Source organism: Tupaia chinensis, unplaced genomic scaffold (genome assembly GCF_000334495.1).
Source record: "Tupaia chinensis unplaced genomic scaffold, TupChi_1.0 Scaffold000313_1, whole genome shotgun sequence".
In the NCBI taxonomy this organism is placed as follows: domain Eukaryota; kingdom Metazoa; phylum Chordata; class Mammalia; order Scandentia; family Tupaiidae; genus Tupaia; species Tupaia belangeri.
In genome coordinates this window covers 3,849,429-3,861,040 of record NW_006159806.1, presented here as the reverse complement: position 1 = coordinate 3,861,040, position 11,612 = coordinate 3,849,429, and the positions used below count along the sequence as shown (strand labels likewise).

At 36.4% G+C, this 11,612-nt stretch overlaps 1 protein-coding gene across 1 annotated transcript in view; it reads left to right on the top strand.

The window, feature by feature from the left end:
* The window catches only part of NMBR (neuromedin B receptor), an 18,161-nt gene extending 11,370 nt beyond the window's left edge, over nucleotides 1–6,791 (top strand). The window contains exons 2-3 of the mRNA XM_006151089.1: nucleotides 2,773–3,121; nucleotides 6,390–6,791. Of these exons, the coding sequence (XP_006151151.1) occupies nucleotides 2,773–3,121; nucleotides 6,390–6,791 (751 nt within the window). The remainder of the gene's footprint in view (nucleotides 1–2,772; nucleotides 3,122–6,389) is intronic.
* The last annotated feature ends 4,821 nt before the right edge of the window (nucleotides 6,792–11,612 follow it).

Below are 11,612 nucleotides of genomic sequence, written 5' to 3'. Positions count from 1 at the left end.
GAGGAGAATGGAGGAGAAGGGATTGTGGCGTGACCATCCCCCCTGGGGGGTGATTTCTTGCTTTCTGTCTCTAATGTCTCTCTCTGTCTGTCTGGTGAGCGCACGCGCCCTATAGTGAAGGTCTCTCAAAAAAAATAAATAAATAAAAAATAAATAAATAAATAAATAAAAAAAGAATTGCAAAAGAAAGGACATCATTATAACATATCATATTATACTACTTTACTTTGCAATAAATAATATTTGTTTAGTCATGATAATTGTCTATTAATTCTAATTTATGGACACAATAAATTGCTAAGGCAGGATATTGGGGACGGGGGTGGAAAGGAAGTAGAGGTTGTATAAGAGAAAAAAATCTTCAAGAACCACAAAAAGATATCAAGATCTAATCTCTATATTTACTATAGAAGTGTATTCCTCAGAAATACAGACACAGCGATATCAAGTTTGTTTTAGTTCAGGGGTAGGACCTGAGGTGAAGTAAAGACTTCTGTCTTTATTTACAGGACTGTCAGTACTTCCCAATTTAAATGAAAGAAAACCGTGTATGTATTAATCAGAAATAAAAATACAAGAATTAGCTCACTCTCATTACTGATTCTAATCTTCCAGTTTCTTAAAAACATACAATTAAGGAGACTAGGGTAAGGGGACATTTGTCTATTGAGTTCTGCCATGTGGGATTACTTGGGAAAAATGTATGCTATTTTAATTCAAGACATAGTCCTTTGCTATTGCTCCTCTTTCTTTTCTTTCTTTTTTTTTTTTTTTTTGAGAGGTTTTCACTATAGGGCACGTGCGCTCGCCAGACAGACAGAGAGAGACAGAGAGACAGAAAGCGAGAAATCACCCCCCAGGGGGGATGGTCACGCCACAATCCCTTCTCCTCCATTCTCCTCTCGGGATCTTGGGCTCGCATGCACACGCGCCCGGCGTGAGTTTTAAGCCACCGGGTCCGGGACGTGAACCACGGTCGACTACGTGGGAGTCCAGCGACATAGCCATTACGCTAACTGCTGGTTCCCGCTATTGCTCTTCTTTCATTTGGCTCTGGTTTCTCCTTCATATGTGAAATCTCTTTAGATCAAAGTATGAATTGTCCTTCTACCATGGTGGTTCTGAAAATGACGCCTGTGACAAGCCAGGAAGGAGAGGTGTTCTCAGTATGACTGGGCATCACCTTCACCGAATCTCAGAGAGAGACCTTACCTGGTTGTCGTGTGGCTTGAAATATGGATGTCTAGAACATCAGACTAATTCAAATGTAAATAAGAAAGTGTAGTGCCCTGGGCTGGTAGGATCTGATAATTGCCAGGCATTATACTGCTTTACAAATTTTTTCTGTTCACAAAATTTTTGAGGGTAGAGGGCAAGCAGGTGGCATAACGGTTAAGGCATTGGACTTCCACATTGTTGGCCATAGTTTGAGTCCTAGACTGGTAGCTTGAAACTCACACTGGGTACAGGTGTGTGCATGCCCAGAATCCAGAGAGGAAGAGGGATGCAGTGTGGCTATCTCCCTTGGGGGAGGGGGCGATTTCTCACTCTCACTCTCTGTTTCTCTGGCAAGCACATGCGCTCTATAGTAAAAAAAACTCTTTAAAAAAACAAACAAACAAAAAAACACAAAATAACAATTTGAGGATAGATTTTATCCCCACTTTACAAAGCAAAAGTCAGATCTTAAATTACTTTCCAAAGGGTATCCAAGTTAATAATTTGGGCTTGTCAATTTAAGTTACTTTTTAAAAAAAAAACTATTTATTTATCCACTCATTTATGTTTTAATTTGACCAGAGAGAGACACACACACAGAGAGAGGGAAAGTGAGAAAGCAAGCCACCAGGTCCGGGACTGGAACCGTCGTCAGCCATGTGGGAATGTCCAGCACCTTAACCACCACGCCACCTGCTGGCCACTTTTTACTGTATCTTGTTAACTACTAGACCTACTGAAATATTTGCAAAGACAAATATAAATAAGTTGAGGTGTACGTAAAATTTTGATGGTGTGTATACTTGATGTGTGTGATTGAGTCAGTTGTAGAGTGTTTGGGATTGCCTAAGTAATTGTGTGTGGAATGTTGCTCCTTTACCACTAGTGTATTTCTGGTGTGCTATATTACCACTAATACATAGGGAGAGAGAGGGCTTTATGGGCTCCTGACATGAAATAAATGTGAGCTACAAAGACAGACTGCTGTTCCATTTTCAGTTCTTTCAGTCCTTCTAATTGGTTTATGGATAAAATTCCACTTTGGATTAGTCTATAATATGTATTAATGTCCTTAGGAAAAAAAATGAGAGGTCTCAGGCTCAGAAGCTGTAGAAGAGTATCAGAGTAGCATTTAATAATATTATTAATATATTGTAGGCATTCTATATTTTATGGTTACTTTTTATAGCAATTACCATACTTTTTACAAAAATAAAAGTATTTCATTTAAAAATTTAATAAATTATGATATTCGGTGAACAATGACTCAGGCAGTGTGTGTAGATTTTAGAAAAAAAAACTTATAAATGAACTATGCAAACGACCGTAATTTGAGAAAGGCAGTTTCCATTATTTTTCTTTCTATTCCTGTCTTGTGTGCTAATAAGCAATGAATGAATTAGAAAGAGAGAGACACACCGGGTCTCTTAAGACTTTAACACACTACAAACAGTCAGGGAATAATGGAGTGTTGATATCTCTTCTAGCAAATCAGATGTCTTTCTTTTCTTCCTTCTTTCTAAGGGAATAACTGGCTACCTATTGTCTTTCCAGGTACAGAGCCATTGTAAATCCCATGGACATGCAGACGTCAGGGGCCGTGCGGTGGACCTGTGTGAGAGCCATGGGCATCTGGGTGATCTCTGTGCTGTTGGCGATTCCCGAAGCCGTGTTTTCAGAAGTGGCGCGCATCGGTAGCTTGGACAATAGCAGCTTCGCCGCGTGTATACCCTACCCTCAGACGGATGAATTACATCCCAAAATTCATTCAGTGCTCATTTTCTTAGTCTATTTCCTCATACCACTTGCTATTATTAGTGTTTATTATTATCATATTGCAAAGACCTTAATTAGAAGTGCACATAATCTTCCAGGGGAATACAATGAACATACCAAAAAACAGGTAAGCTTGGTAGAGATGAGTGTTGGGAGGGGTCCGCTGGTCAGACAAGTACCTTCTATTTGGTGTTCTGTGTAATGGGCTCTCAATCACATGATTGATGGGATGGAGTCAGAGGGCCCAGGGGCCTTCACCAGCCTTAAACCAAAACCATGTTGGGGAATCTCTAATAGGTAGTCATGTCTTTGCCCTGGAAAGTCTTCCTTAGCTTTATCTGCCACTTGGGCCTGGGACAAGGCCTAGAATCCCATCAGGAATACATGTCCACGGGGCCAGCAGATGGCATAGCGATCATGTTGCTGGACTGCCACATGAGTGACCGTGGTTTGAGTCCCACACATCGTGGCTTGAAAATCAAGCCAGGTGTGTGTACGTGTATGCCTAAGATCCCAGGAAGAGAATGGAGAAGGGAATGCAGCATGACCATCCTCCCTGGGAGGTGATTTCTCTCTCTCCCTTTCTCTTTCCTCTCTCCCTCTGGCGAGCACATGTGCCCCATCAAGAAGTTCTTTAAAAAAAAAGAAAAGAAAATAAATGTCTTTGAAGGCCTTTGTTTCCATGCAAATATTTATGAAAAAAAACCATAATCAGAAAATTTTCATATATTAAGTTACATTTATTTAATTATTGTCTTTCCTCCCATTAGCCCAGTAAGGATGACAAGGAGTATGGAGAAGGGTGCATTAGGAAAGGGCAGTAGGACACTGCCTGGGATTTGGGGATGGAGTTGGGGTGGAGGCCAGAATGGGAGGCTTGGGGAATAGTCAGAGCAGCAGAAAGAAAATGAGTGTGACCCAAAGGTGGGTTGGTGCTGAAGCAATCAAGAACTGACATTTATAACTACCCCTATAAAGAGTCTATACTAATTTAAAAAGTACAACATGCACCTTACGTTCTCGTTCCTTCTTTTAAAAAAATTGCATTACTATTTTGAGATAAAACCCATTGTGTTAATCCATAAACAGTGGGAAATATATAAAATTTTTTTTTTTTCTAGTTGTGTATCTGTGTGTTCCTTGAAAGAACTTCTACAGGGTTCTGTAATAGTCCTAGAAGCACATCTGTGGTGTTCCATAGGTTCAGGGAGGTTACAGATGTTTGTTCCCAGTTCGAAGACAGGTGAACTGAAATATCAAGCCATTAAAATTTGCTAGAATGTAGATGGAGGAATGCACTAGTTCCTTGAGCACTTTAGCAAAGCAGAACCTTGTAAAGGTCTCTTGCATGAGAGCCAACTTCCATTAATTGATGTCCATTGAAATAAAAGATGAACATTTGATTTCAAGACTTTAAAACCACTCATTAAGCCATCATTAGATTCATTAATAGATTTATTACCTACAAAGGGTCTGGCAGGTGGCCTGGTGGTTGAGGCAGTTGGACTCCCACATGGTTGACCATGGTTCAAATTCCGGACCTGACAATTTGCTTTCTCACTTTCCTTCTCTCTCTCTCTGTCTCTTTCTGGTCAACCTCAATAAAATAAAAATAAAATAATCACAATAAAATTAAATAATTCTTAAAAAAGATTTATTATCTAAATATATAGCAAATTGTTCAGATTGTAAGCTCTCTATACTTTTTACTTTATTTAACCAGTTATTTTATTTAGAGCACTATAGTCCAATTTATATCTCAATTTACGTATTTGAGTTTTTGAACTTTGTTTCTAAAGTTGAATTTCTCTCATACCCACAGCTATCTACCTACCTTACATTAAAAAAATAATAATTTGGTACTGCCTTATTTTGGTGGGTTTACTTACTGGGACCTATAAACTCCCTCTGCATAACTGGGTTTCAACCTTTGCCAAGAAATAATTTTAATGACAATAGCCTGCCAGTGCACTTGAACTCCCAGTACCCTCTGTGGTGAAATTTTTGTTCTCATGTTCTTATTTTTCTTTTCTGGAGAGGTTTTTGCTATAGGGTACATGCGCTCCCCAGAAAGACAGAGGGAGATACCGAGATAAAAATCAAGAAATCACCCCCTCCCCCAAGGGGGATGACCATGCCACAATTTCTTCTCCTCCATTCTCCTCTAGATATCTTGGGCATACACGCACACATGCCCGGTATGAGTTTAAGCCACTGGGTCCGGGACTTGAGCCGTGTTTGACTACATGGGAGTCCAGCCACATAGCCATTACACCAACTGCTGGTCCCTTGCTCTCATATTCTACCTGCCAGGGTACATATTGGTTAGCAATAGGAATTTCCTATCCCCCTGAAAATTTGGCTGCGTTGCCAAACTTATACCACAGGATACAGCACATCTGGCATACATGTTCTGCTTCCTGAAGGAGGCTGATCTTCATCTGAACCTTCTTTTGCCTCACCATCTTCCCTCACGTCTGCTCCTCAACTCCAGATCAGTTCCAATCCTGAACCTTTCCAGTCTTTGGAATATTCTAGTTGATGACCTGCATTTCTTACTCAGAAAATATCACGTTCCCTAGTATTAGTGTCTTTTAATAAATTTTGTTTTCCTGCTTATAATGCCCTACTTAAATATTTAAACAAATTAGACAAATATGAACTAACCCTTGAAGATTATTTTTATATTTAGGAAATTACTTTTAAATTAAAAATATGAATGTCCAATATATACATTTTATTTATCACATTTCCGAAAACCTTACAAAACAGTAAATATAGTATGAAAACTATACAAAAAAAGGAAAATGTGTTTTATTTTGAATGGTAACCTAATATAGAAATATTTAAGGACTCACAGTTATATCAGATGATTTTTATTTGTGTATTTCAGTAGTTGTATTCCATGTTCCTTTTTTTTATGGCATAATAGTTTTTCACAAGTCAAGTCCTATTTCAATAGATCAAATTTTCTTATTTGAACTACACTAATTTTTGGATAATACCTGTTTGAATATATTCTGTAGTTCATTAATTTAGTGGATTTAATACCAACAGAAATGATTTATATTTATACTGAGCACAGTGAGACTTAAAGCAAAAGAAAACTAGTTAAAAATAAGGAAACGTTTTTTAAGACCACAGTTTTAACATAAGGACATAGCACTTATTAATTTACTACCTAGTCTTATATAAGCTATCAACTAATTTTAGGTAAAAATAATGTAGCAAGAAAAACCAGCTGAAATCAGCACTTTGATGAGGAAAGTGACTAAGTTGGGTATTTTGGATGTATTGTTTATATAAGGCTTAGTCTTTTTGTCACATGATGAAGTTCAGATGTGGCTGGCTCTGTTTTCATTTCAACCAATGGGATTATTTTCTTTTATTTGCAGATGGAAACACGGAAACGCCTGGCTAAAATCGTGCTGGTGTTTGTGGGCTGCTTTGTCTTCTGTTGGTTTCCAAATCACGTCCTCTACATGTATCGGTCTTTCAACTATAAGGAGATCGACCCATCTCTGGGCCACATGATTGTCACCTTAGTTGCCCGGGTTCTCAGTTTTAGCAATTCTTGTGTCAATCCGTTTGCTCTTTACCTACTCAGTGAAAGCTTCAGGAGGCATTTCAATAGCCAGCTCTGCTGTGGCAGAAAGTCCTACGGAGAGAGATCAACCAGCTACCTCCTCAGCTCTTCGGCAGTGCGTATGACATCTCTGAAAAGCAATGCTAAGAACACGGTGACTAATTCTGTTTTACTAAATGGGCACAGTGTGAAGCAGGAAATGGCACTGTGATCTTGGCTATTCAACTCACTACCTGAAAAGAGCTCACTACCTTTTCTAGTCCTATTGAGAAGAGCAGAACTAAATAATTTCCCTGTTCTTACTGTTGCTCAGTTAATTTGTTAGACAATTTCATGTTTGACTTTAAAAAGGCAAAAAAGAAATTTTTTTTCTCTGAACAGGATTTTAAATTTCTACACACACGCACGTGTTTTACGCATTAAAAGTGATTTAAAAAGCAATTCCATATGTGAATTAATCAATATTACTTCAGGATTTAGGCTGACCACTAGCATATTTATTTTAACTTTGTTTTATCTTGGAGCATAAAAAAATTTCTATATTTGACTCAGTGATTCATGGAGGGTAGTTAAAATTTCCTTTATTTGCAATGTAAGTCGTATTTTCCTGGTGAAGTTTATTTATAACTATATATATATAATTTTAAATATGAAGGTTATGTATATGTAGTTATAAAAATAAACATGAAATACATATAAAAATAAACATGAAATATATATACCCTTAATTTTGAAGAAAATAATAGAAAATTCAAAAAGTGAAGCTTAACTATAAGTCAGCAATATCTATTGTGCTTCTTTGTGTGATTGATTATAATTTATAGAAATAGTTTACATCTGTAACTTTTGAGCATGTAATAAAAGTGATGGCATTTGTAACATGAATTGTAAATAGGTATCACAAACCAGAAGTTGTTCAAAAGAAAATCAAAAAGATCTTTGGAATTTTGGGGACCAGAGATTACTCCTCTTCAATAGTTTCATCTGTAAAATAAGTTTGCAACATTGTAAGGATTGAATTATGTAATGCATGTATGGTATTCACTACCTGCTTGATGAAATAGTAATTGTTCAGTGAAGGTTAACTTACGTCATTATATTTTAAATTTCTCTTTCTTCATTTAGTAAAATAATAAAATTTATTAAACATACACTATGTACCAGATCGAGTACCAAGTCCTTTCTAGGAAAGCATTATAGTTTATAAGGCAAATGTTACCCTGATTTCAGTCCTATGGATAAGGAAACTGGGGGTCAATAAGCAGGTAAAGATAGAAGAGCTTGTCGTTAAACTTTTAAAATTTTTTTTAAGAAAAATTTTTGCTATAGGGGCTTGTGTGCTCACTGGAGAGACAGAGAGACAGAAAGCCAGAAATCACCCAACAGGAAGGATTGCCACGCTGTAATCGCTCTCCTCCATTCTCCTCTCAGGATTTTGAGCACGCATGTGCAGGCGCCCAGCATGAGTTTTAAGCCACTTCTGAGTCTGGGACTCAGACTGCAGTTGACTACGTGGCAGTCCAGCAACGTAACCATTATTCCATTTGCTGGTCCCATGAACTTTTAACTTTAAACTCACATATTTTATCTGTAGTCAGTACAGATGATTCACTTGAAGATGGAAATACACATTTCAATCATTTGTTCCCTGAAATGCGGAGGTTATTTGATGATAAAGGATAAACAAGAATGATGCCCTGAGTTTACCTTCATCATTCCTAGGGTAAGGACGAAAGCTTAAATCCTGGGTTGCCCATGAATTAATTTCTTAGATAAAAATATGGGAGCACTATTGCTGTCCTCAAATTTCTTTTGTGTATGCTATATAAAAAAAGGGGAAGATAAATAAAGATTAATGGGATTTATATTTCATTCGACTCCTTGTTAGCACATGCCTTAAATGTTTGCATAATCCTTTGCCTCTATAAAATAGCAGATTTTGAATAAGTGCAATTTTCCATTTACTAATATCTTATTATCAGCTTAATTGCTCACTCAGGAAATACTTCTACTAAATTCCTGAGAAATGAACTATTTCAACTATCAGGCTTCTCTTAAAATAGAATAAGTTTGTATGGGTTAACTTCAAATAGATTAAGATATATCCACATTTTCTTTTGACTTTTTCAAAATAAAGGAGAAAGGCTTCAATAAATATGGTCACCTTGGTTCAGAAATTCACTTTTGTAATGTTATAAGAGAATAGAATGAAGAGAGCTAAAGAAAATCTGGTTATAACTGTATCTTTAGTGATCATTAGAGGAAATGTTACTTATATGTTGAGGTTACAGCATTTTACACCATTCCATTTAAAAAAAATATTTTGCCAAGTTATTCCCAGGGCTCTATTTTCTTCTGTATATTTTATAATACCACATTTTTTAGGCAGGATATTTTCTTACATATTGAACCAAGTCTTAATCTTTGGTAGGCAGTTTATGTTTGAAGTGGTATACAACAGAAACTTAACCAAGATTTCATTCCTGAAAACTCTCTTCTTGGGCAATAAACAGGTAACAATTACCCTTTATTTTTTTATAGTGGAAGAATAATATAAATGTAACCCACATATGAACCTCAAAATTATTTTACGAACTATTTAATGATGCATAAGAGAACTAGTTGAAATGGGAAACCTAGAATCACATGAGGCATTTTGACATTGTAGATAATCAAATCTGAAAATCAAGCACTAGAATGTTCAAATAGTTGTTTTCATATCCTGGAAACCAATTAATTGGGAAACAGGAATTTATTCTTAAGTCTCCTACTTTTTGGCTGAATGTTAGAAATCTATCTGTTTGCTTCTAGAGTATGATATTATGCTGCATTCTTCAAGCCAAAACCACTCTTGGAAATAAAATCCCCTTTCACTCTATTGCATATTTATTTATACGCATGTATAAAATAAACGACACTGTAGAAATATGGTCCTATGAGAATCAAAAAGGAGGAGGAAAAGATCCACAAATTATTTTCATGTGACCCTGTTGTCTCCATTAGACAAACTCATTCTCACAAGTTCATGATTTACACTTGGGTAAAGCTTCTCTAACAGCGACATGGTTTCTTGTAGATAGTTAATAGAATTCAATGGCCAATTGAATTTAGTGTGCACTTCTCATTTATTTTAAAAACGTAACTTTGTCCAAATAGCAAATTACTCACAGCAGTGTTATTTCTGCTAATGTGCTTATGTGTTATCAAAGATATCTCTTGGAATTAACGAGGAACACATGGAAGTGCATGCTGGAATTCAGATGTGGTTGATTTGCCTGCCTTAGTTTTGTATTTCAGCCTAACTTATAATAATAAGATGTCTAAAGTATTTAAAAATTAGAATTGCTTTCTCCTGCCTGGCAGGTTTCCAAGAAGCATATTAATGAGATGTAGCACTGCTCGAATGAAATTATTTGGCATAACTCATTGCAGAGAACAGGAGAATACATTTTGTTTCAGAGAATTTATTATTAGAGATTGAATTCCAAAAATGGAAAATAAAGATTACTGCTTTAACCCTTTTAGTGATTTTTAATTCTTCATTTTATATTGACTTCAGTTTTAGAATACCATACCAGCTTCTTTTTAATGAATGAAATATTACTTTAAGTAATATTTATGTTAACGGATGGAAAAGTGTTGAGCTGCGTTGTGAAATCCTTGGTTCTTTGGGTTCAGACTACTAAAATTAGAGATCTGTCCCTAGGCGCAAAATGAAACTGCAACTACGAATGAAGTAGAAAAGAAAGTTTAATAGAAAGAAAGGAAAGGAAAGGAAGAAAGTACACCCAAAAAGGTTGTTGGGCTGGCGGATTGCCAAGTGGCAACGGCGTTTGATACTGGTCAACCATTATTCTTATTACTAGAGGTCATGAATATTCATTACTTAACAGTAGGGGAGGGAGGGAAGTTACACACTTAAAAATTATGAAGTTCTAGGAACCAGCAGATGGCGTAATACATTGTTGTACTCTAAACTCATGCTCCAGCAGGTGTTTTCGGGTGCCCAAAATCCCAAGAGGAGAATGGAAGAGAAAGGATTGCAGTGTGGCCATCCCTCCTAGGAGGTGATTTCTCGCTTTCTGTCTCTCTGTCTCTATCTGTCTCTCCAGTGAGCACATGCACTCTATAGCAAAAATCTCTTGCTGAAAAAACAAATAAACTAAAAAACAAAATGAAGTTCCGGAGGCAAGTTCTACAATCTTAGAATGTCTTTCTGTGTGCAGGAGGGAAATTTGCATTTAATTGATCTCATAACTATATCCTTTCCCTTTACTAAAATTTCCTTAGATAATTAAAGATCTAAATATTGTAAATCTAATTTCCTGTTAAAGTGATTATATATACTTTTTAGTTAAGACTAGAATCCTGCTAAATACTTTTGAGGAGCATTTTATTCCTCCTTTGCAATAGGCAGAAATACCAAACTTGCTATTAAATCACAAATGATGTCCATTTCTCTCTAGTTTCAAATGTAATTTTTCTTCTATTAGACAGAAAATAGACATTTTGAGTTTACAGTCATGTATACTCCAATTTTGTGGCGTACTATTCTATCCTAGAATTATTTGGGGCATAATTATTCTGTCTCAGACAGATTCTTCCATTTAGATTCCTAAGGTACTTGTTAGAACAATTTGCCTATGACCTTGAGGCTGGCTATAAGAAGGAAGGTGGTGAAAGGTGGGGGCGGGAGTGACATCCTGGCTGGATGCAGGGCTAGGGGGTGGATTACAACATGAAGACCCTGTTGAGGGTACCTCCCCCAATCCTCTCAGGAAATAAATCAATAAAATGTAAAGAAACTAAGTAACTTGATTAAAAAATATTTTCAAAAAGCTGTTTTCTGTTTCTAATTAATATTCTTTCTATTATTTGAAGCCTTAGATAGTTGGATGTCATGAGTAACAGATTTGATGGTAATTTTCTTAAAATCCATGCATTAATATTTGGCAACCTACATGTACTGGAATTGTGAAGAATTGTACAGTTGATAATTCTGTTTGATATTAGTACACCTATCTCTTCTTAT